Here is a 26,051-nt window from a genome sequence, read left to right on the forward strand (position 1 = left end):
GTTACAGGCACTGTTACAATTATCCAGCATAACTGCATTATTTATTATAGCACACACACACACACACACACACACACACACACACACACACACACACACACACACACACACACACACACACACACACACACACACACATATATATATATATATATATATATATAAATAAGAGACATATATATATATATATATATATATATATATATATATATATATATATATATATATATATATATATATATATATATATATATATATATATGTCTCTTACATTAAAAGATGACTGGTGTATTTTTTAGAAAATCTGTGAGTTCAGATGGAAATTACAATTGCCCCCTCATCTCTCCTACTCATCAAGCCCACCAAAATCTAAGTTCAGGTGTTTTCCATGAATACTGACATGACTGACATGATGAGTGAGGTCATTTCTTATAAAGCAAGATGTATCTGTCATTTGAAAATGTATTCATGTAGCTTTTTGAAATATAAAATAAATATTTTTATTTTATGAAAAAAGTCAAAAATATGGCATGGGCTTAAATGGTACTGCAACACCATTTAAGCCCATATGTGCTCCAAATAAGCCCACGCCATGATTTATTTACAAAATATAAAAAATATTGTTTTCAAATAATTAAAAACAGCAATATGTGTATTCAGTAACATAGTATTATTATTAAAATGATTAAAAAATTAGTACATAACCCTCCTCCTGAGCAAAATCTTAAAGGTCTGACTTCAGATGTAACCCCCTGTGTAATCATCAACATTTTCATAAGTAACTGTAATTTAATTACACTACATACATACATACATTACATTCATTACATTTATTTTGTAATTAAATTACATAACGCCATTACATGTAACAAGTTTCTCCCATAGGTTTCTCCCCAGCACTGTCTGTGACCATGTGAAATTTGTTAATAGCTCCTGTAAGGGTTAAGTCTATAAAATTTGCTTTGCAGGTCTTTTTGGGCTTTGTAGTCTATGTTATCGCTCATATTAAAAGTTATAGCTATAGTGATTGCGCTTATGGCCCACCGATCAAAGCCTTTGCATCTGCAATATTACAAACTGGTTGTCATTGGCGATATTCCCAGGAAAAATACCAAGTGGTGCACAGTTAGTAATACGTACACATATACTACACTAGTATTTCATATGCCATGAAACTATTTAGTATGTCCTAATTCGTATGTCAAATGTCCCATTACATATGGTCACATTTCACAGGATGCAAGCTGGCATGCTTTTTTGGCTACTCTGACCCACAATCCTCTTCACAGCTAAAGATAAGTCACATTGACTGACACGCCAAGAGAGCACAGATAGATGACGGCACGTTGACAGTGCAATGACGGAAGCACCCAAACATTTAGTAAACAATTGTCAAACAGATATATGAGCAAGAGGGTTCAAAGTTCAAGGTACAATGTCATGAGTATACACACACACACTTATACTAATACACACACAATTGTCAGAGTCTCCTGTCATTCCCTGCTCTTCTTTCCCTCCTTTCTTCTACATGATTATTAATGAATGAACATATCTCCTAAATGCATTGTCCAGTTGCAATGCAATTTGAAAATGCAGTAAAGACAGGGATGCTGAACAGGTCTGTAGCGTTTGATACAATTTCACCTGTAGGTGGTCTTACCAGGTGTCAGGTATCCACATGACACCTCACTGTAATCATTCCTCCTGTTCTGACTATTAAAAGCTCTCCTTCAAATGAGCTTTCAACACAAGTGATGAAGGACAACATTTAAAAGTTGATGTGAAGCTAATATGTGGCTTCAGCAGTCCGAGTTAGTCACATCAAGTGGATATCTGACACATTTACAGTCTTTTTAGCATCAAATTCCATCTTTGTGTTTCCTTGGACAGTGTTTCCCTGTTGAGCTGTGGTGGAAGTAAAATAACAAAAAGAGGGAATTTGTCACTAACTGACTGTAACAAGAGAAATTGAAATATATCTACTAGATTTGACTCATTTGGAAACTTCCTGTCTCATTTGAAGCTTCATATTAGCTTCAGATAAACTTTTAAAGACATGTTTGCACACACTTGTGTATTTTTGCCCCCATCACTTGTAAACACATGATGAAAGTATCTTTAAATGGCAAGTATGAACAGAATGATTATAGTAAGATGAACCTGTTTCAATGTTCATTTGGGTACCAAACTATGGTTTTCAAGACAGATGGACCTGTCCTTTAAGAGTAGCTGTTGGTGCAGTTACTTCTTTTGACCACTAGAGGCCTGTAAAGGCCTGTAGAGGAGTCAATTTATACTGTATGAATTCATCTAAAAGGAAGAGGCTAAGCAACTTAGTAAGAAGAAAATATTTCTGTGTACGCTGTCAACTTGACTTGAATTACATAATAATGTTAGTAATTAAAGGGGTACATTTCTGTCGTTTGGAGCTTATTGTGCACACCTGAAGCTAATGTGAATGATGAAACATGGTAGCTGAGTTAAAGAAGCTGAGTTAAAGGTAAGTTTTCCCTGATTGAAGTAGCTAATTTACTTAACTAAAGTAAAGCAACGAGTAGTATGAATTAATTTTCAAAACTATTTACCCTTTTTAAAGAAGGTTGACATAACCTTTTACTGCAAAGAGAGATGAATAAATATGTTTTCATGCAAACTGATACCTGATTGGTTTACACAGAGTCATGTGTGAGGCTGATGGGGGGGATTTAATGTGTTTGACTCAAAATTGAAGTGTTCACTTTTGCTTTTCTAGTTTGTAAGTCTAGGTAATTTTTAGAAATGCTTGATAAAAAACTGTGATGTTAAATAATGTGATAACAATAAAGAATAAGCAACATCTGTGTTTGTGCATTTCTTATATTTCTATATTCTGTTATTTCAGACCAAGCTTCTGCATCTTTAGCAGTAACACATTTAACTTAAGTAAATCCCTTAACCCATCATCTAACACTCTTGTATGATTCACTCTTCAAACATCTCCCTTTTGAACACAGCAGGTTGAAATACAGCAGTTTAAAAACCATCTGATTCGCTCCTTATCTCCACCTAGTGAACTTAACCACAAACTACACTCTCCTCCACAAAGTGCACCAAAACAGCTGGAGCTCAAACTCTTCCAAGGTTTTCTGATATGGGGTTTTATTTGTTATTTAATCTATAAAGTATCCATCCTGCCAGCACTCACAGTAAGGTTAGATTCAGATTTTTATTAGTTTGCATGTATTCCCATTTCTTCCCCTTCTCTTGATTGTTCTGAAATGGTGTCCCAACTGTGACTAAACTCAGAAAGAGGATTAGATGTAAAATATTACTAAAATAAAATAAAAAAGATTTAACATTTTGTTAGTGTCTGGTGAAAACCTTATCTGCAATTTTGGCAGATTTGAATGCTTTGTAGGAACTTCTGGCAAAATGTCATCTTCACTTTCTGGCAAGACTCCATCACTCCAACAGTCACTCCACACACTCCACACTCCATGTGGCTTTGATCAGGGTCAGTACATGCTACAAAAAACATTCAATAATTATTACTTTTAAAGGATTGTTTTTCTATATGGATTGAGGTATTTCCTTAGACCCACTCAATGCCTTTTGGGTAAGAATAATAGTATCAAAAATATACTGATATTAGACACAAGAAAAGTTTTTTTTCTCCCCCCCAAACTCTGTTCGCATACTTTTATGTACTTTTGTCCAGGGCTACTTTTCATGGTTTACTTCCAATTAAATAAGTCTTATTGTTAAAGCATTCTGTTATACTTTAAACAGTTGTTTGCTTCCACTTGTGTGGCAGCACAGAGCCCTGATCTCAACCTTATCCAAAACATTTGGGATGAACTGGGATGTTGACTGCAAGCCGGGCCTTATCATCAAACATCAGTGTCTGACCTCACTAATGCTGTTGTGGTTGAATGGGAATAAATCCCTGCAGCCAGGTTCCAACATTTTGTGGAAAGCCTTCCCAGAAGAGTGAAGGCTGTAATAATAGCAGATTAAGGCCGATGTTTTTTTAATGAGATGTTCAACAATCACATTTAGGGATGCCCAGTTTGGAGTGCATTACAAAATTACACCAACCAAAAGTTTGCTTGTTTTGGATGATTTTTTGATAAGCATGCAACATTAGATTCTCACTCACTCACAGTAACTGACCAACAGTCAGTGAAAAAAAGTATGACGGAGGGGTCACGGGCTGACCTGAACTGCCTTATTAGTATGCAGTGTGTGCAGATAAAGCCCCTCTGTGGTTTACAATAATGGCTCAGTGTTTCTGCATGTGTGGACGTTGCCCTCTCAGTCTGCTTCTTAGGAGAAGTGACTGGATTACACGCTAATCCCATTATGATGCTGCTGCCATGTGAGAGCCAGCAGGAGGGAAAACAGACCAAAGGCTCGAGCTTGAGAACGGGATCAGCAGCAGCAAACTGGGTGACTGTAACTACCGACACTGACACACTATCCGATGGCATGTGTAAACACTGACCGACAAGGGAGGGCATGTCTCTTCACCTGTCATCTGGAGATACACTGATATGGTATGTGTTCTTTACTTTTACGATTTGATGCATAAGCAGTCTTCAAGTTGACAGCCCAGTGAACATTTGATGGATGGTGGTGCATGGGAGGCAGCCAAGTTTGGTATTAGCTCAAATGAGCAGTAAATTCACAACAGCATAATGGTAATAAATAAATAAATAAATCTGTCAAAGACAGTTTTGTATGGAGTCTCAAATGTGCCAGAATAATTACAGACAACTCCAGTGTCTAATTTGAATTTTTAAAAAGTATGAATTGTAAATGAAAAATTGCTCTATTAAATTCACATCTAAGTCACACATTAATAATAATAGAACATAATTAAATGTACTCATTCTTATTCCTTATTTAAATGAGGGGAATGAAAGTTGAATTTTAAGATGAAATTGATAAACAAATTAAAAAGAAAAACGTTTTAAAATTAATCATATTCCATAGCACAATTTATATTTTGTTACTGCTTCAATTTAAATGTCTTTAATTTAAAGGCAGCGTATCACACAAAAATTAAAAACCCACAGAGTAGGTTGAAAGGTGAAAATAGTCATTTTAATAGCTTTTTTAAAATGTATCAGTTTATTCTTTGATTAAAATTAAACACTATAAAAGTCTATAATTATCCCAGTGGTGCACAGCAGCCTATAGTTTTTGAAACTTCTTCACTAATTCAACTTACTTTCTTGTTACACAACATAAAGAGAAGTTTCTAATTCATTCTTTTTTCTTTGCTCAACACTAACATGTTAGCACACACTGTTGACTAGATGTGGCCTGTAAATTCCTGAATTTAATTAAATTAATAATAGCTGATCCTGTCATGTTTATTTTGATATCTTTTTCAGGTAAATAAACTTTTTTTTACCCATCACAAATATTGGTTTACAGAACCCTACCACTTTTAACATCTGTTTTTGTTAACATCAATACTTTAGAATAGTGCAAATGTTCAGCTTTTGCTTAAAATATTTCATTTTGTTAGCAAGGAAGGAAAAACATGATTGATTTTTTTTTTAAAATGGAGCAAGTTGTCAAGTTTGTCTGAACAAAGTTCTTAAAAATGTTGGGGGGGAAAATTGTTGTTAAGTTGTTGGACTGAACAGAAAATGAAACAAAAGAACAATGTAGAATGATTAAATGATTAAGGATCCAGATCAATGAAGTCATGACTCAACTAAGTGAATAAAGGCATTAGATGTAACGTAGCAAACAGGAAAGGATGGAGGAAATAATGCATGAAAATTAAAACAAGGCCTTCATGAAGGTATTGTTTATCTTCAGTCTCCTCTCTTTCTTCACAGTCACATCACATACAGTAGTGAGTAAACCCATAAATAAAAGAGGAACAATAAAAACAGAAAGCTAAATTAAATTTGTATAAAAGCATGTGAGTATTCCTCCTCCATTTTCTTGCTTCAGGCCGGTTTGTTTCATTGCTGATTTGAATGAGAAATACAAAAATGCTCAAAAGCCTTTTCTTCAAGGATTATTGCACACCGAATCGAGAACTTTTCCCTCAACACATCAAAGGATAACTAGTTTGAGCCCTTCTCTTTTCATGAACGTAATATGTGACCATCACATCTCTTACTGAATGAAACAGATTTCACTCCACTGAAAACCAATATCCTGAAATATCTGTTCTCTTACAGTGGGAATAATGAAGCCTCCTTTCACTGTCAAACACGCCTCTGACTCTGCTGAACTTTTTGTCTTTTGGACCAAGCTGCTGCCGATGGTGTACCAAAGGTCTATTTTGGAGAAATGACAGATTAGAGAATGATTAACCTGACTGGCTACGAGGATGTGAGTGTGTGTGTGTGTGTGTGTGTGTGTGTGTGTGTGTGTGTGTGTGTGTGTGTGTGTGTGTGTGTGTGTGTGTGTGTGTATGTGTGTCACTGTCAAAAGTGTCATTGTCAGTGTGTGTGTGTGTACATGACAGGAGCTGAAGGTCTGGATGAGGGACAGAGATTGCACACTTAAACAAAGACAACAGAGCATCTGATCAAGACAGAGACGAGAGACGGTGACAGAAAGACAATGTAAAAGTGTCAGTTTTATCTTTTTCTTTTTTTAAAAGTGGAAGTATTTGGTGATACATTGAACTCAAAGGACTTTTTCTTCTCAAACAGTAACAGATGTACTTGTTCCTAAAAGTTTTTTTTGGCTGCTTTGGTCCAATGCAGCCAGCAGAGTAAGTGCCATTAGAGAACAGCAGCTGCATGACAACTGCGACTATGTCAAGGTCTGAGGAAGCAGTCAGAGTCTAATACAGCAAGCAAAAAGAAAAATAGAAAAAACTAATCTTTTGGAGAAGCAGGAGCACGTTCAAAAGAAATATCAGTGGTGAATACAAACTATACAGGCTGCAAGCTCTGCTGTTTCTTCATCGTCTACCTCCTCATCCTCATGCTTCAAACTGCAACTTCATCTCCTGCAGCAAACGACCAAAATCAAATCCACGATCAGTCCAGCATCTTAATCCTCCAAAACCTGCTGCAGTCTCAGGTAATGTCTGAAAGTGGGCTGTGTGTATGCATGTATGTGTGAGTGTGATCCATATACCTGTATTTTCAGGTGACAAGATATTTTGAGTGTAGGAGGTACATTTGGAGGGTTAGGGTTAGGGTTAGGGTTGGGACGTACTAGTATTATTGTTTGTTGGGGTTATTTTAGCTTAATGTTGCCTCAGTCAATATTTATAAATGAGTGGACTTTGCCAAATAGTGCTGGTAAGTTTCCCAGACACAGATATATGTCATATTATACCTGTAATTACCTTTCACATCAGCCTTCCACTTGTATTTTCGAGTCAGACATGTTGGGAATATCCTACAGCTACAATATCTCCCATTTGGTGAAAAAATACTGAAGTTTGTGTCAACATAGCATTGGCAAAATTGGCTGCAAATCCACCTCTTCTGACATCTATAAAAAAACCCATACTGCTGCATTTATGTTTCAAATAATTAAAAATAAGCTATAGTGCTTTTGTGTTTGTGTGTGTTTGTGTGTGTGGTTTCACTTGTTAATGAATCACTAAACCGGTAAAATTATCTTACTTATCCAACTTACCTGGTGTGACTAAACGGTTCACAATGAGCGCTGCCATGTTGGAATTTGTGTGAATGCAACATAAAAACCAGTATAAAGGATTGTATGGTATTATTTAAATAAAATGAATTCATAATTTATGAATTGATCTAATTTACTTCTAGATATCACTACATTTTAGCTAAATAAACCTAGCTAATCCAAGTTTGTTAGCTAGCTAGCTAGCTAACAAGCTAGCTTTTGGTGAACACATCTGATCAGAAAACGAGTTAATGTTCAATATTCAGATACAGTTAACGTACCTGGTCAACCTGATCTATCAGGTTATACACAGTTGCTTGTTATAGCGGTATCAAAGGCTGTTCTACTATATTTGGCCTGCTTGACAGTTAGCAAGCTAACAAAGAAAAAGCTGCTATCAGTCCTGACAGTTTTCTAAGCAACTAAAATTTAAATTTAGAAAGAAGCTCAAATTTATCAGACTGTAAGATACATATATTGTACATACTGACAAACCTAACACAGCCCTTTGCTTGATACCTCTCTTTATTCGGTATTGAGCCTGTTTGTACAGTCAGTGACGGTGGTAAAGATAACTGAAAAGTCTTGGTTTGAAATTGAAATTGTTTGAAGATTTACATGACAATACTAATTTGGAGTGATATACTATGCTGTGTACACATCATTCACATTTATCCAAGTGTCCAACATCTCTCATTGCTGTTGTTCATGTGAGGATTAAGATTGTTGTGCATTGACAATCTGGCACAATAAATCCAATTTGGATTGAAATACTTTGATTGATAGGATTTGGCTGACATGGTGAGGAGACTTTATTTGTTTCCCAGCTGTAATTATGAAATTGGTGTTGATGTGAATGCTATTTGCAAGTCAGAAAGTGGTATACAGAAACTCCAGTATGGCAGTGGCATACATGGCGGTAGGCTATGAGTTTCTATAGCCTACCACTTTCAAACAGCAGTCATATCAGCATTGTAGTCAGAATTACAACTGGTAAACGCAGAAACTCGACCCATCAGAGACATGATTCTTTGTGCCTTCTCAGGAGCTGGTCTTGTTGGGTCAGTTTGACAGTTCATAACAGCTGACGCCATGGCATCAGCAGCTCTGGAGCTGATGGGCTTCTTCCTGGGCCTGCTGGGGATGCTGGGTACCCTGGTTGCCACAGTGCTACCATACTGGCAGATTTCTGCCCACATCGGCTCCAACATCGTTACTGCCGTGGCCAACATGAGGGGCCTGTGGATGGAGTGTGTATATCAGAGCACGGGGGCCTTCCAGTGTGAGACCTACAACTCTATGCTGGCGCTGCCCTCTGACCTGCAGGCGTCTCGTGCGCTCATGGTCATCTCCTTGGTGCTGTCCATCCTCGCCATCGCCATTTCGACCTTGGGGATGCAGTGCACTATCTGCCTGGACGGCTCAGGTGCAGTAAAAGGTCGTGTGGCAGGTGCAGGTGGGGGTCTGTTTTTCAGTGCAGGCTTCCTGGCACTCATACCTGTGGCGTGGACCACACATGAGGTAGTCCAAACCTTCTACCGACCCAACATACCTGCCAGCATGAAGTTTGAGCTGGGGGAGTGCCTGTATGTTGGCCTGGCTTCTGCGCTCATCTCCATGCTGGGAGGGGGGATGCTATGTGTGTCATGCTGTGAGGAGCAGGATGGGGGCCGTGGGAGACGACACGGTGGAGGGTATCCATACCCAGTAGGTAGTGGTACGCTGGGCACAAGAGTACGGACCACCTCACAGACCTACCGCAACCCCACCCTGCAGGTGGGAGGCACCAACACAGCCAGCAGGGGGCAGACGCTGGTTCGCAATACCAGTGGCAGCTCGCAGACAAGTATGCATGGAGTCCAGGGAGCCAAGAAGCCCACTGCGGCAGGATATGACATCACAGGATACGTCTGAGGTTACTGACTCCATATTCACTTCATATACTGTATGGCTCCTTCACAACTTAAGTTGAGTTACATGTATTTATATGCTGTTTTTTTCCCCAATGTGCTTGACAATATGTGACACACGTAATTTGTGTTAAAAAGTTCCTTAAATAAGATCTTAATTCCCATTTTAATGCAAATTTTCTAAAGTTTAACTGCAGGACACTGCATATCTCCTACTTCACTGTAAAGTCTATTTACACATCAGCGTATGTGCACCGGAAGCTGCAAGTTTCCATATCACAGTCTCATCGGGATTGGTTTGTGAACTAGTTGTGATGTCACAAAATCACTCTTGTCTTACTGAGGCCTTAAATTCAGACTTAAAGTGAACACAGAGAAAAATTCATGAATATGACAATAGACTTCTAGTGTCAAACCTTGCAGTGGAGCTTAAACACGTTTTTGAGTGGAGGAGTGGACTTTAATGTACATACAAACAAGAGTCGAGTCAAAAGGTGAAGGCTCACATGGACTGTCTGAAATTACTCGTGTTTGAACTTTTTTCAAAAGTTCGTGAAGTAAAGTGGAACTGGGGCATTTCACTGGAGGACAATCCCCCTAACAACACCAAACTGTGTCACTGTACATTTATCTCTTTGTACCTTCATGAGTGTTGGATGTCACACATTTGTATTACTTTGATGGCAACTTATCCTTGTAGAAAAGTGGCATAAATGTGCACACACGCAGATGAGACCCTTTGACTGTGCTGACTATAATTTTGTGGCTTTAAGCATGGCTGATTCTGTCTGTGATAACCAGAAGATGTTTATGTACAGAGGTGAGAATGTAAAATGTATGTGAGCAACGTTAGTGAAAAATGTAATACATCTGAAGAAGTTAACTGCCTCACTGGCACACCAGTTATCATATTTTAAAATTCTGCTTTTGATTTTATTTCTATGAAAAATATAAACCAAGCAGACATTGATAAAATAATTGAATATAGTGAATTTGAAAGCTTAAGAGCTCATGGACAGGTTGTTAATAACATTGTAGGACTGTCTATATGCATTTAATATACTGGAGAAAAGTTTTGTCAATGAGTAGATTTTGGGTAGCTCTTCATTATCTGAACTCACCAATGCTGATACTGATCAACTGTCACATGAAATAAAATAGACACGTCATTTTTAACATGAAATCTAAAGCTAACACTCACATTTCTTATCAGAATCCTAGAGATGATTTCTAACAATGAAACTGACGTCTTATTGACACATTACAGTTGATCTATTGATGGTTAGTTGATTCACCACTGCACTGCCAACATGAAGTATAACCAAATCAAAATGTTAATTGTCTTCAAAGTATATTCTAACGCTGGCTCTGCATTAATAATTAGTGCTCCTTATTATCATAGTGTGAAAATATTATGTTTATTTGGTTTGAAGTACAGTTAAGTGTTTGCCAGCTGGTGGTTAAATGTTTGCTGGGGGTCCTTGGTCTCAATATTTACAGTATACTGGATGTATTGTTGGAGGTTTAAAGACCAGCTTTACTTTTCTACCAGTCTGTTGATCTGCACCTGCAAAAACTGTTCAATAAGGAGACTTGGTAGAAAATGTGCTTCATAGTATTGGATACATTGCTTGTAAAAGAAAGAAAAATCCTCCTTGCAATGCGACATTAACAGCTCTCACTTGATTTAGAAGGATCACTTCTTTATCATACAAGGTGACACAAGGTCTGGTCTTTTTGTTTCATTCCCCCTCATTTGATTGTTCATGACTGCTGATGTTTTTCACCGTACCTCTGTTGATTATCAGGGATGTTTTTCCAGTAGATAAAACAACCTTTTGTGTGTCAGAATTGTCTTTAGTTAATGTTTTTTAAATTTGGAAATAAATGCTAACTTTTCTTACAAGCCATTTGTTAAACACTTGCCCTGAATTTCCTACAAATCCAAATTTGAAGTATTAATATACAATTACTGGTACATGAAGACCCTTTTATGGAGCAGTGGTTGACATTCAAGGACAGTCAGTATTACAGGTCAGTTTCGATGGGTGTTTTTACAGTCTGGAATGGGAAAAAGATCACAGCCCTGAACTGGAGGCAAATAGAAGATGAACACAAACAAAACTTAAACAAACATTGCTCCTGCTCCTGTCAATCAATAAACAGTTTTAGTTTGACTAACGGGTGGATTGTGAGACCAAAATGCACAGGAACACAAGGCCAGTTTGGAGATAGTTGAGAAAGGTTGCCCTTAAAATGTGATTCAGAAAGTAATGACTAAGTGCTGAACTCACACCCAGCATGTATACTAAGTTGGCTGAAAACAAAATGTGTTTTGTTGATGCAGAAGTTATTTAGTGTCTGAATCCCATCCAGACAGATTCACACTGATATCCTCCTGTGGATATTACAGAAAACATTACATGACACTTCAGCAAATATTTAGGAAACTAACTATGTTATATTATCTCACTGCAGAGGCATTCAGCTGTAAAACATCTAACATCTAAACTGCTTACCTAACTCTATTGCAGGCCTTGAGTGTGCACTGTAAGTTCTATAATGAAGATAAATGTGGGTCATGAACATGGTCAGAACAGCTAGAAGTGACCTGCACATTAGTATAGAAATGACATAGACTGTTTTATGTGGAGGAATGAAAGACCGTCCAGCACTCTGCACAAGTTATCTTTAAAAAATCTTAAGAGGGACTAGTGTTTGGTGAAATACTACCTAAAATATGATGTTGATGGTGTGATACAGAGCAGTAGTGGCTGTGGATGCTTTGCCTTGGGCACCAAAATATCCAGAAATGGCCCTGCAGCCAAGTGACAACAATGCCACCAAAAATAGTGACACTGTACAAGCACAGGGACATGCCTGAAAATGTATATTGATCCTCTTTAAAGCAATTTGTTGTTGTTTTTGTTTTTTAAAAATGTTAATTTGTAGTTAGACATTTACCTGAAGCAATGAATGGAATCCAGAATCTTGAATGAACTATACAGAGCTGTTTTATATCCACACTTTATAATCCTCCTTGGTTTGTGTTCATATTCGACTTTAATTTGAATGGACCTCATGGTACTGCTGGATCTGAGAGGACCTGAGAATAGTCTGATAACATGAGCATTTTGGCAGAAAGTGAGTTTTCAGCACAGAGAAAAGTAAACTAGTAAGTAGATCACACTCCTTAAATGCAGGAGTCAGGCAGGCAATGAGGGACTTGGATGTAACCACTCTATGTGAGGTTTCCCAAATATAGTCCTCGTGTTTGGGAAATCAAACATTACAAACTGCACTGGTGGTCTGCCCAGACAAGAATCAGGTCAGAAAGTGAACTGGTTCAAACAACATACATTTGACCAGGAGAGCAGCAGAGATAACTGGACTAGGAACACACACACACACACACACACACACACACACACACACACACACACACACACACACACACACACACACACACACACACACACACACACACACACACACACACACACACACACACACACACACACACACTGGGAAAAATAAACATGATCTCAAAAACATACAGTAGATGCTCTGAGCACATTTCACCACAGATACAGTCTGTTCCTCTTTCCTTGTGCACCAGGGAGATCTGGAGGAGTGGACAAAATAAAGTAAACAAACACCAAATGAAACAAGACTTTAAGTTTGCAGTGAATTAATCACAGTTCCCATATCAGGTTGACAACAAGTTTTAAGCATTTGTCATCGTTAAAATGGCCCTGGATCCGAATGATCAAAGAAACATAAAAAAACCCCACTCTACATATCTAAACATGACAAAATAATTGTAGATATAAAGAAATAGCATCAGTGTCGTATTGATAACAAACACAAACCACATGCAGTTGGAGGGAATAAAGTCCAATTGCAACCAAACAAATTATACTGATGAGTTGATCAACAGTATAACTTTATGTTTAAATTTAAAGAAATGGACAGCTGCATTGAGAAATTGAGAAAATAATGATTTTATATAAGAAACTAGTTTGCATTCTGACATACAACTTGGGAAAAAACAGCATTGTAGAGTAACTGAATTCATACATTGTAGACTAGTGTGGAAGACAGACACAAAAGTCTGTTAATTTAAATCATAAGTTCAAAGCAAGAGAGATTTATTTAGCCAAACTGGTGTAAAATAGACTCAAGAATCTTAAATCCAAAGATGATTATAGTACATGTTGGCTGAGATCATTAAAACAGTCAAAGATATGGCATCCACAAATGTACTTTTATAAACAAAAAATGTTAAGGTGTTAAATAAATATCGTACATGAAGTGAATTAAAGTTGTTCACCCAACAATTACATATGTATTCAAACTGTCAACATGTTACATAAATGCTGTACAAGGAAAAGGTCTAGTTCGAACTAAATATCGGACGTTCATCCATACAGTACTTGTCCTGTTGTCTATATTGTTATTTCAATTAAATTACAATAAAACCTGGTTGTGTGTGGATGGAAACCCTAGATTTGAAAAAAGATTATTTTAACACAAACCTTGATCTTTCTCTAACCAGGTGTTTTTTGTGCCTGAACATAATCAGACCTTTACCACAGTGTCATAAAACATCATTATTTTGTACAAAGCATACAAGGAAGGAACAGTCCGTACCATCTAGACACAACCTTAAATAACAAATGATGCTGTAAAAAAACGCAAATTGTTTCTTTATAACTTTAAACAAAAAGGTTTTTATAATGAATGTGTTCTTCAATTTTGCATTTTTTGTCAGAAGTACGAGCTCAGGTTTCTTGCTTGCAGTCAAAATCAGTACTGCAGGACATTAGTGACATGAGTGAGGATAGAAAACAAAATGATTCAATAGTTATTAAATGTGTTTTGTCTTTGTCAACAAAATGTATTCCACTTCAGTTGCAGCTTGGATCGTTTTCTTTGTGCACACAGCTTTAATGACTAAATGGCTCCATCTAGTGTCAAAAATGAAGAATAGCATTGATTTTAAACCTGAGGAGCAATCCAGAAGTGCTTTTCAAATCACATTGTGTTACCCAGCAGTGGAATATCAAACCATTTTAAATCATTGTGTATCAACCCCAATAAAAGGTGCAGATTGTGTCTCCATGATATTTGCTGATATTTTTGTTCCAAAAAAGACTCACATGGATATCTTTTGTAGCCTGAGCTCATTCATTTATGACACCACATGCTATGAGTATAGTATAGTTTCAACATGCATTCATTCATTGAATATAGGACGGTCAGAAGGTTCAGTGTTTGTCTAATGGGCCTCTTCAGACGGATTTAGAATGAAAAACTTAAATACTTGAATACAAACAAAAAGCCTTTTACTCATATATTATGTTTTCCCCAATTATGAAGATGTGAGAATAAATAAAAGAAAATTGGATTTAATTAAAAAACAAAAAACAAAAACAGAACTACTACTTGGTAAAATGCATACGAATCCTCAGTTTAATATTGACATATATTCACAAATATAATACCTAAATTATTCTGTCCTTTATTCAAAAGTGGAAATAAATAGTGGGCTATTTTCAAACCAGGGAGCCAATTACCTTTAAGTTAGGAGGGAACATTTAATGACATCAAACAATGTAGGCCTGAACTTGTTTAATAGGTAGAAATAACATGTATGGAAAAAAGTGCATTAGTTTTTGTTTATCCTCTCTTGTTTGTTATTGTTTTTATTATAATTTGTTTTAATTAAATGCATTCTTTAACCTGCTCTTATTTTGTCATCAAGATAACAAATAAAATGCGTATCATGTAAAACAGGTTATTACAACTGCACAAACCTCACAACAAACTGTAGTTTCATACAAAAGAGACATTTATTAGATGACCACAGCAAGAAAATAAATAATATGTAATAACATTTATCTGAGCCTGTTATTTACAATTTTGGGGCATGTGTATTGTTGTCTGGAATAAACCCCCTTTGTGTTTTTTTTCTATTTTTCTCCTCCTGCACTTCCTCCTTCTGTTTCTCTTCTTCCTGACACTCACGGCCAAACTCAACCACCAAAGGTTTCCCTAGCAACCGGTATCCATGGACCAACTGCAAGGCTTTCTGTGCCGTTTCAGCATCTGCCAAAAGAGAACAAGCACACATAATAACATGTGACATGAGATGTGAAATGTTGACAATGAAAATGTTAGCTGTTTAAAATGAACCCTGTGACTGACAAAAATGCCGGAAAAACACTCCTTGATCAAAGAGGTAGCAGAAAGCACCGCTCTCACCTGGCAGAGTGATGAAAGCCTGACCTCTCATCCTTCCAGTGAGCAGGCGATAAATAACAGCAGGCCTGTTTTCCTGCTCAAACCTGGAGAACAGCGCCACCAGCTGGGCCACTGATGCCTTTGCACTCAGGTTTCTCACACACAAAACCTAAAGTGAGACACACAAATACAAAACGTACATAAATCACTTGAAATACTTGGTTAAGTCCGTAGTGTGGTGTCTGGAGACAATCAAACATTAAAGTTATAATGCTCACATGTTGTACCATTGTGACTTTGTGTTTAATGTGTTTCTAATGTTAACCAGTTTACAGCTGCAGCTCTTTAGATGTCCCGCAAGAAAATAAGACCATAAAATCACAATTATAGTGTACAACAATCATCTTACTGTTCTTTTAACGACTACAAGTCCAATTTATGAGTCAGAGGTTTACAACCTACATATCTTAAACCACTGAGTGTCTCTAATGTCATTCCTGTGGATAAAGTTTATGTATTTTAATTGTTGGTCTGACTAAATGCTGCATGTGGTGATTATATACAGTGTATGCAGCACCAGTCATAGAAAATTGGACGTCGTATTTCAAGAGTTTACTTGGAGTTCAACTGATGTTGAATAAATACACTACATATTGAATTTGCAGACATTCAGATGATGTGAAGCCTGATTTTGTTCCTATTTGGCGGAGAACAGCTGACAACATTTATAAACTATTTTTTTCGGTATACATTTAAGCAATTTTTGAATCTCTGGACCAATTTTGACTGTTAGCTATAATTTCTACAGTGGTGATTTTGTTTTTTATGTGTTTGGAAACCATTAGCATTGTAGCTAGCCTAAAACAACCCTATCAGGGTCATGTTGTATACATCAAATCATTGATTTCATGGCTAGTAGATGCTGCTGTCGATACCTTGGATGGTTTTCCCGGCTGGTAGTTTCGGAACCTCTGGATGCTCCGGATTCCTTCCTCAGATTCACGGTTCTTAAGGATTTCTTCATCTGAAACAGTCTCAATCTCCCCTCTGACAGTCAGAGGTACTCCTGACCCCACCTTCACCGCCCCGCACAGACTGCCAATCGGCTGGCTTATATGTATCTTTACTGGAACAGCCAGTTGTGGTTTCCCTGGTTCATCTTGCTGCTCTGAGGTTTCTGACTCTAGCTGACTTGATGAGCTACTTTTTTCACCCTGCAGCTCTGACTGATACTCAGATGCTTCTTGGTTGTTATCTTTCTGTGAGTTTTGGTCAGAAGCAGTTTCAGATATAGAAAGGTGTGATGCTCCAGCAGGGTTTCTCTCAGGTTCCTGTAGTGACACTTGTGGTTTCCTCTCACAGAGAATGTCCCTGTACAGAGAGCTCATTGGATCAGAGGATGAGGCCCCCTGCTGGCTCTCCTGGTGATCTTCATCTGTAATGAAAAATAAAGCACAACAACACAGGTGAGGTCCTTTGACAGGAACTTCAAGGGACTTCTCACTGACTACCTTTTGTTTTTTCAAACTATTTTATCTACTCTCCTGTTATTCTATTGATTTATTTATGTCTGTCATCACCTAATGGATCGATTATTCCCTTGATTCAACTATTTCTAATTGGTTTCTCTTGTTTCTCTTCTCTTCTCTTTCTTCTTTTGTTAATGCCGATATGAAACATTATATAACTTATGTTTTGGAAAATTGGGTCAATTTCATCATCAGAAATATTTGGTCGGTCAAAAGTTAAACTCCTCACTGGCAGCACGAAGAAACTAAATGTCTAAGACTTCCACAATTGAACTGAATTGGTATGAAGGCTGTAATTCATGGACTGGAATTTAGATAACATCACCCAACTTCACCTTTCTAGAAACTCTGCAGCTGAAGTCTATTTTGCTGTTGGCATTTCAAACTGTTCTGGGTAAGAAAAGCATTTACTGTACAGGTTTGTGCCTGAAATGTGCTGCTTTTATAACAATAATAATAACAAACTTTATTTATAGAGCACTTTCCATACAAGGTATGTAGCTCAGCTGCTTTACAGATAAAAAAGTATGATTGGAGGCGAATTGTTTTGCATGACTCTTGGCTTTAACCAGTCTCACTTAAAAAAGTTTCTTTCTATTTGTTGTCTTTTATAATTTCAACTCTCTGTTTTGACATTATAGAAATAAATGTTCAGCATGTCACTCAGATTGGTCGGTACAGGACTGGAATTCCTCTTTACTCTCTTGCACTATGTACCTCGATGGTAAAGTGCAGTGAGGAAACCCAGGCGATCGGTTCCCTGGAACAACGCTTGTTCGATCTCCATCTCACGTCTTGACAGTGCGCGACTGGCGGCGAAGCGCTGTGGGCGGGACAGGAGCTCCGCCCTGGCTTCAATCTTGTCTCTGATCACCTGGAGACGCTGCTGCTTCACCGCAGGAGCTACACACACCCCGTGGGACTGCGTGGGCACAGAGAAAGGGGTCAGATTAGGTTGTTGGACAAGGTTTATATACTGTAGTAGTTCATATAATAAGTATATCATTGTCTCCTCAGACAGCTAAAAGTCAACATGCATATGTGACGGAATCTGGCCCCTACTGAAAGGATATATCTGCATTATTTATTTTGAATAAAGTATTATGAAGTAAATTTGCCTGTTAGTCTTGCTTACATAAACAGGTATGGAATTGGATGTTTTATTCAACTGTGGTTTAAATAGTGTGCATGAAAATCAGTCATCGATCTTAGTTTGATGAGTATTTTAAACATAAAAAGAGGAATTTGTTAGATTATATTTATATGTACAAACTGCACATTTTGCCAACAGAGGATGGATTAAAGACTCCAGGTTCTCCTGTTCTTAGCCACCTCTCAGTCTCCAGCTGTTTTTACCTGCTCTGCTACATCTGGTGCGTCTCTGCTCTGCCACAGCTGGATCTCAGTGTCGGTGAGGCCCAGCTCCCGCAGGTTGGCCAGCTCCTGCTCCCCATCCTGCAGGGCCTGGAACTGGGACAGGGTTTTCACTCCGGCCGCCTGCTGCCCGAACGGACGATAGAGCGCCGACGGGGCGAAGCACTGCCTCTTAGCTACACATCTGTAAGACAGGATTTATCCCAAAATGAAATTTTAAAAAAGAACACTTTCTGGGTTTTAACCTGACAATTTTGTGTCTGATGTTTAACAATCCGAATTTACTGATCTAATAAGATAAGACTAAGAATTGTAGCCCTGAGGGTTCTGTGTAAAAAATCCTCCAGGCTGCTCTGTGGAACGTGGTGACATAACTCAACGTAACATAACATTTTATGGATCCAAACACCTCACAGAACAAGGACTGTGGGACTTTTTTTGTCTTAGATAGCACCCAAAGCTCAGGTGGTAATGAAACTACAGACACTGCTTTCTCACACTGGCAGGATCTATTTTATTAGCACTACTTGTTGTTAATTTACTATTGTTGTGTGACGGTGAATTTATCCAGTGAGAAATTAGCTATAGTTTGAAATTAAAATGACACTTTGGACAAATAATATTTTTGAATATAACTACCCTGCACAAATTATCTATCTGTAATGTTGTGCTGTCCCCATATATTATAACCTAAACAGCTAAATTCAAAGACAAATGCTTTAATTTAATCTATCATGTCAGTTTTCTGTAGTACTGTTGATGATATGAAGCTAAAATGGCTTTAATCTATGTATTTTTAACTAGTTGTCAAGTCATATAATGTCTTTTAGCGCTCATAATTTATGCTACCTTCAAGAACTGTCATCCACTGACAGGGTTTAACTTGGGACCTGCAAAGTTCACTACAGGATGTTTTGCTTGTTTGTGGTGGGGGATTTTTTGCGGACTGTATTGCAACACAGGTGCTTCTGTACTGCAGGAAATCATAAAGTGGTATATTGCTGAACATGGCCAATGAACAAGAAAAGTGTGCTGGACTGTAAATTACTGCTGTATAATTGATCCAGTTGATCCAAAGAATGTCTGAGAAGGGATTTTAATTTAACTTTCTGAAGTACCATGTTATATTTTTATGGTAACAAAAAACTATTTCTGACCGGTCGATGTCGACGTCAGTGTGGAGCTGCTGCAGCAGGAGGCTGTGTAGCTGCCGCTGGCCCTCCGTCTCCTGCTCCTCCAGCAGCGGACCATCTTCACAGGACTGCCGGCTCACTCTGAGCAATAAAACACAGAGAGACCTCAGTTTAAATGACGCTGATACAACAGTAGGAGCAGCGCATTACCGGCATCAAAAACACAGCGATACATTGAGGTGAGTATTACAGTATTTTAACATTCAGAGAGCACTTTTAAAAACTGGCTTACCACAATTAAACAGTTAACAGGAGTTGTTGATACAGTTTTCTACACAAACAAAATATACAGTATTACATGATACAAAGAATTTATGTAGTAGTATAACCTCTTATAAAGGAATTTACACATTTTTTTTGCCTGTGGTTGGACAATATTATAATATATTTAATAATATTATTATATATTTTTTGCATCAGATTAAGTACTTTAATCAGCTATTCAGTTCATTCATAAACATAGATATTCCCATCTTTTATTTCAATTAAAGCTGCAACAATTAGCCGATGACTTGACAAATAATACATTAAATACTTTGATAATCAATTAATTGTTATGTGTCATTTTCAAGAAAATAAATAAGACTGATTCCAGTTTGGTTTCTTTAGTCCTCTATGACAGCAAGCTGAATATCTTTGGGATGTGGACAAAAGATATTGGAAACTGTGATCGACATTTTTCCATTACTTTCTGACACATAACTAATTGATTAGTTGAACAATTAATTGATAATGAAAATAATTGTTAGTTGCAGTCCTAAATTAAGAGAAATTGTTTTCACAAAATACATTTCGATATCTTACAACAAGCATTGTTGCTGTTTGCTGTGTTTGCACCTATTTATATTGCACATTGCACTTTAATTCCCCTTATAAATTATTACTATTTTATTTATGTCTTAAATTGTTTTTAATTGTCTTGTTTTTATGCATCAGGGAGTGCTATCTAAATTTCGTTATACTGTTGTCTGACCCTCAATATAATGACAGTAAAGCTACTACTGAGGTGAACAAAGAAACGTAGCTTGGGAGTGGAAATACATCTAACTAACAGCTGGTGACTCTGACTCTGACAGACATCACAACACTGAGATGAGGTGCAGTAAGTTATATTAAACACCAACTAAAAGTGAGTTTTGTGAAAGACGTTTATTTCAATGTGATCTTCGGACACTTCCATGAGCAAACCTAACACGGAGAGGAGCCCAATGTGAGTCTACAGTATATTTAAAAAACGATTTAAAGATGAAATCATGAATGAAAGCTGCTGTAGAGTAGCTAATGCTAAGTTAGCTTCAATCTCCATGACAACAGCAGTGACCGAAGTAGGCCGAGTGATCGACGTAAGGAGGACGTAACGGGTTTAAATCTGTATTTTGTGGTAACACTCAAATCAAACCATATGTTTCAACAAATCTGTTTGATTCAAATGTCTCAATTCCTCCTAAATTTACTGGACAAGTGAAAGTTTGTATTTACCTTCGCATGCTTCCGGTTTGAGCCACCACTTCCGGTACGTTGAATCATGGGAAATGTAGTACAACTCCAAAAGGAGCCATAATCTATGTTTACACTGGTTACAATGGATAATTATTAATGTCTCAGATTCGACTTGGTGCATTTAGACTAAAAATTTAGCACATTCATTGAATTTGGCGCAGAAATTATATAATTTTAAGGTTTAGTATATGGTAATTAGATTTGTATCTTTTATTTATTTATTTTACAGCTATTTAGTTTTATATTTTCTCTCTATTGAAACACACATCAGTCACATACTGCATGCTTGTTTTTTTCTGTTGTTTATTATCGTGCACAGAAAAAAAACACTCAAACCTCACATATGCCGCACCCCACTTCATTGGAAAGGGTGTGGTTATAACTCCATGTCAATCATGAGTTGGCATGCTTTCCTTTCATCTTCTAAGCTGAACACGGTGTCATATTTATCAGACCTAATGCTGCAAAGCCTTACTGAATATATACTCTAAACCGCTCCTACACCCTCCCCACCCAGCTGAAGTGTCCTCAATTAGCCTGCTGGCTGACGTCAGTAAGGTGACATGGGTGTCTCTCTTCACCATCTCTGAGCAATGAGCAGCCCGCTGCAGCAGCATTGCATTAGGTATGGATATACAAAGATGCAATGAGAGCAGTAGTGGTTGCATGCAATCAAAAAAATTCCCATGCATATGTGTCCGCCTGCCTGCAGCCGGTGTCAGGTCGCCGGCAGCTGAGCTCCGCTACGCTTGGCTCCTCTGCAGGGCTGCGCAGCTACTGACTGACAGAGAGATGAGGGGTGGGGACGCAGGGTGGGGTCACAAGCAGGGAGAGGCGGAGGAGGAAAAGGCAGAGAGAGAGAGCCCAGCCCTTGAATACACGGCAACAACACGCCGACAGAGAGAGAGAGGGAGAGACACACATACAGAGACTGGCTGTTTTTTGGGGGGAGCAAAGGGAGCCTTCGACGCTGCGGACATGAACTGAAAAAGAAACACTAGAAGAGGCAGGGATCGTGTTCCTATATCCCGAAAATTTACTGTGAAGGTGGAAAAATAGCCCCCCCAAAAACCCTTCCTCTCTCCCTTACAGTTCTTATCCAGATAGAGCTACACCCAAAGCCCCGACCGACCCCCTCCTGCTCTTGCTGCTCCACCCCTCCGCCGCTGCACCGCTCCGGCAACCGAGATGCACACGGAGACCCCTAACAAGACAGTAAGTGCACATTATTGACTTTGCCCTGGTCAATGAAAAAAAAGAAAAAGAGAGAGAAACGTCTACCTGTGCGGATGATCTGCTCTGTACACAAACAGTAGTTGACATTGTCAGCTCAACATGTGCCAATATATGAATGTCAGTGAGTATATTTAGCTCTAACAGCCAATTACAAGTGTATCCTTGCAGGCAGGCAGTTTATTTTGCAATTAGTGGAAGAGTTTTGTAACAGCGACCTCACTGCATTGCAAGAGCATCAGGCTGAGAGCACTGTCATTTCCACAGTTAATTCGGAAAACCTCTCTATCTCCTCTCTGTCTCTTGCATCTCTCTCTCTCTGTGTGTGTGTGCGAGGTTAGTTCAGGTTCAATTTGAAATGCTCTGTGATCTCTGAGAGGCAGAAAGGAAACGGAAGGCAGAAACTGCAGCTTGTAGGACACCATCTTAGCTTTTAAAGGGCCAGCAGCCCCCTTTTTTTTAAAAACACACAACCCTGGGAAGCAGCCAGGTGCACTGCCTCCAGCTAGACTATGTTTGTGCCCTGCTCTGCTTGTGTCTTTAAATGAGTCTTGCTTGCACATAGTAAGTTTATGTGTCAGTGAAACTGGCAGTAGCCTACACTCAGAAGTAAATAAAATCTGGCATTTGGCCAGACTGCTATGGAATACAGCGCAGAGAGCAATCACCAGTAGGAAACCTCACTGCAGCTCCAGATCTGTTTATTTGATGGTTTGCATGGGGGGTGATGGAGTCAAGTCACAGTTTTGTGCAGACGCAACTCCCAAGTTCCTCGATAAAGAAGTGAACTTTGACCCGAGACAGCTGATGCATTTTGTGTCTGAACATGGATTATTTGTTTGATTGATTCAACCGGTTCCACACTGCCAGACCCACAAACTGCAACATCACTCTTGGTTTGTTCATTTTTAGTTTTTATTTATTATTTGCTACTTTAATTTCCCAGCACTGGTGGTTTCAAATCCTCTTTCTTCTTTCCATTTTGTTTAAGTGAGGACTAGTCTGACATAGTCTTCACTCTACTGAAGTAAACGGACATTAGTGGCTTGGAGCCAGCTGAATGAAATTGTCAAGCAGTTGCAGGTGATGGTGTATTAGTGGGCATTCAGACTGAAAACAGTCCTGCGTTAATTAAAAAAATAGAAGCTGCTTCAGATAACAGTGAGAGAAGGAAATATGTTTGAAGAAGTCCTGTTTGAGTATCAGATTCATGTGTTTGATGGCTTGTCAGTTGGCAAAATGGTTTGCAATTTAATTTAAACTATATTTTACTGTATTTCTGAATCTTAAACTGCAAATTTTGCAGGGAAAAATACTCAGGAAGGGATTTTACAACTCTGGGAAAGTAATCATAGCATCAACCATTTTATTTTTCATTTCAGTGCCTGTGAGGTAAATATAGAAATACAGCATACGTGTGGGGTTGCATGTATTTGATTGGCCTTCCCGGATGATGTCACATTGTGTCAGCAGTGCTTCTTTGATGGAGGTATCCCATTCAAAAGAAGGGGGATGTGTTTTTTTTTCACATGATGTTTCAACGCAGCTTTATTAAGCGGTAGAAGATGCTGTACAAAGATGGCGAGACATTTGTCTAGCCAATCTGTGCACAGCCTGAAAGCCAATCGTAGCCCTTCTGGCCCTTCCATACCTGCTGTTTTAGCTGTGTGGACACAATACATTAATTTAGTTAGGACATAATATACTTGGACTAGTTATCAAAGTTTAATAATAGCTGCCCTATTATATTCCAACCCATTAAAAAAAATGTTGCTGCACAAATTCTAAAGTGTGTGATTTAAAGGACGAGTGTGTAAGATTTAGTGGCATCTAGCGCACTTGGATCCTGAAAAGATCGATGTGCTGTTAATACATGTTCATTTTATTCTCAATAATGAAAATAAAGGTAATTTAACTTTTGTAAATCAACAAAGCAATGTGCCTTAAATTTTTGGGGTAATTTAAGAATACAGATCCAAGTGTTCCTCGCTTCCTCCTCTGTTTATCGTTTCATTTGAACAAACTATGTTAAAATCCCCCTCCACTAAAACATATGTTTTTCTTTGTGTTCCTACAGTTGGATGTTTGAGCTTGTACAAATGTAATTGTGAGATGGTCAGCACACTATAAAATGAAGATAACTGCTGTCATTGTTAGCCTAACGGGATAAGACTGCTAGAGGGAAGTGTAGTGGTACCAACATGGTCATGGTGGAGAGAAAGAAATGGTCCAAAGTGTCCAAATGCGAATCAGTCTGGAAACTCTCAGTTCATTTTTGATTTCCAAAGGGCATTATTAACAGACACAGACCAAAACGCCTCTGGATGCAAGTGGATAGACCTACAACCAATCAGAGCAACAAAATGTGACATAGTGCTGAGTGACATGTGTCAAATACATGGCATCTATTTGACACTCTACACACGAGAGCCACTGCCTCCCAACTGAGCAGCACATCTGTCACCGAGGGTAATATAATATGATAGTATAATAATAGAAAACCTTAATGAAATTGAATGCTGTTCAAATATTCTCCAATTTCATGATGACAGACAAAACTGGTTCCAAACTAAACAGCGGTTAAATAGTGGAGCATGCATGCTTTTTTTACTACTCTGTTTCTACACTGTATTCAGATGAGGTTGTCTCTGCCTCTAACTCAAAGGAGGGCCACCGACAGTCTACAGCACGCACACGCCAGCTATTTTGTAGTTCATCTTCAAAAACAGCAGTGGTTACAAGCATGTTTTGACTAAATAATTACCATTGTGAGATGAATGTGAAGTGAACTTGTAAACTTTGTAAGCTGTCACTCAGATACTAACGTTAGTGGAGTGGGGCTGTGAACTCCAGCAGTAACAAACGAGACCGCCTGACCAACACACACTGCAGCATTAATCAACGTAAACCACTCTGAGGTGAAGAAAATAACTCAGTGCTTTGTCCGTCTCCACTCGACAACCCTGCACCCACTTAGCGTGTTGAACAGGGATGTCTTTTCCAGAGACATGATGTTAATAACAACACATCTGAGCACTCTGACTCCCCATCAGTTTGTTATTTTCATACAGGCAAGAACTGTAAGATGCTTACAAATTAATCAATTAATTAATTAATTTAGCAACTTTTAAAAATATAAATGAGACTGATAATAGTGCCTTTTTTAATTTGTTCAATCGAGAATCGTTTCTGAATCGAACTGGCACCAAGGTATCTTGGGTAGCATATCGTCCCAAGCCTATAAAATAAACACAGTCATTTGTCACAACCTTTATTTTCCAGCCCGTTCTTGGGGCCCGCCTTTACTTGCCCCCCGGATATTATCGGAGACCTGGCTTATAAATGGCTAAACTCTTTTATTTGAGGAAACACAGTATCTTGATAGCTAACGTCACAGGCTAGCATTGCTGCTTTTGAACTTGGATGGTTAGCTGTGCTCTTTTGCTAAATAGCAC

At 38.2% G+C, this 26,051-nt stretch overlaps 4 protein-coding genes across 4 annotated transcripts in view; 2 read left to right on the forward strand and 2 right to left on the reverse strand.

Moving 5' to 3' along the window:
- Nucleotides 1-6,255, reverse strand: part of clip2 (CAP-GLY domain containing linker protein 2) — a 52,857-nt gene extending 46,602 nt beyond the window's left edge. Inside the window, exon 1 of the mRNA XM_062432472.1 lies at nt 6,187-6,255. The gene's annotated coding sequence lies outside the window, so the exon portion shown is untranslated. The remainder of the gene's footprint in view (nt 1-6,186) is intronic.
- Nucleotides 6,256-6,438: 183 nt separating this feature from the next.
- On the forward strand, nt 6,439-11,427 carry cldn2 (claudin 2). The gene is made up of 2 exons (XM_062432471.1): nt 6,439-7,044; nt 8,657-11,427. Exon 2 carries the CDS (start codon nt 8,704-8,706, stop codon nt 9,523-9,525), a length of 822 nt encoding a protein of 273 aa, XP_062288455.1. The 5' UTR covers nt 6,439-7,044; nt 8,657-8,703; the 3' UTR covers nt 9,526-11,427.
- Nucleotides 11,428-15,489: 4,062 nt separating this feature from the next.
- On the reverse strand, nt 15,490-21,356 carry rbm41 (RNA binding motif protein 41). The gene is made up of 6 exons (XM_062432470.1): nt 21,343-21,356; nt 19,828-19,944; nt 18,653-18,854; nt 18,014-18,218; nt 16,703-17,202; nt 15,490-15,936 (listed from the first exon to the last, which is right to left on the reverse strand). The coding sequence occupies exons 1-6, from the start codon at nt 21,348-21,350 to the stop codon at nt 15,709-15,711; spliced, it is 1,260 nt and encodes a 419-aa protein (XP_062288454.1). The 5' UTR covers nt 21,351-21,356; the 3' UTR covers nt 15,490-15,708.
- Nucleotides 21,357-22,093: 737 nt separating this feature from the next.
- klf8 (Kruppel like factor 8) overlaps nt 22,094-26,051 on the forward strand; it is a 76,115-nt gene continuing 72,157 nt past the window's right edge. Inside the window, exon 1 of the mRNA XM_062433204.1 lies at nt 22,094-22,578. Within this exon, the coding sequence (XP_062289188.1) occupies nt 22,552-22,578 (27 nt within the window). The 5' untranslated portion in view covers nt 22,094-22,551. The remainder of the gene's footprint in view (nt 22,579-26,051) is intronic.

This window comes from Scomber scombrus, chromosome 14 (assembly GCF_963691925.1).
Source record: "Scomber scombrus chromosome 14, fScoSco1.1, whole genome shotgun sequence".
Taxonomy (NCBI): domain Eukaryota; kingdom Metazoa; phylum Chordata; class Actinopteri; order Scombriformes; family Scombridae; genus Scomber; species Scomber scombrus.

What these genes read in the sequence shown, in the direction of transcription:
- cldn2 (XM_062432471.1), top strand. Translation starts at nt 8,704, where the DNA reads ATGGCATCAGCAGCTCTGGAGCTGATGGGCTTCTTCCTGGGCCTGCTG.
- rbm41 (XM_062432470.1), bottom strand. An exon ending in ACTGACGTCGACATCGACCG is followed by an intron (nt 18,855 to 19,827) that starts GTCAGAAATAGT and finishes CCTGTCTTACAG; the next exon opens with ATGTGTAGCTAAGAGGCAGT. An exon ending in CACTGCACTTTACCATCGAG is followed by an intron (nt 17,203 to 18,013) that starts GTACATAGTGCA and finishes TTTTCATTACAG; the next exon opens with ATGAAGATCACCAGGAGAGC.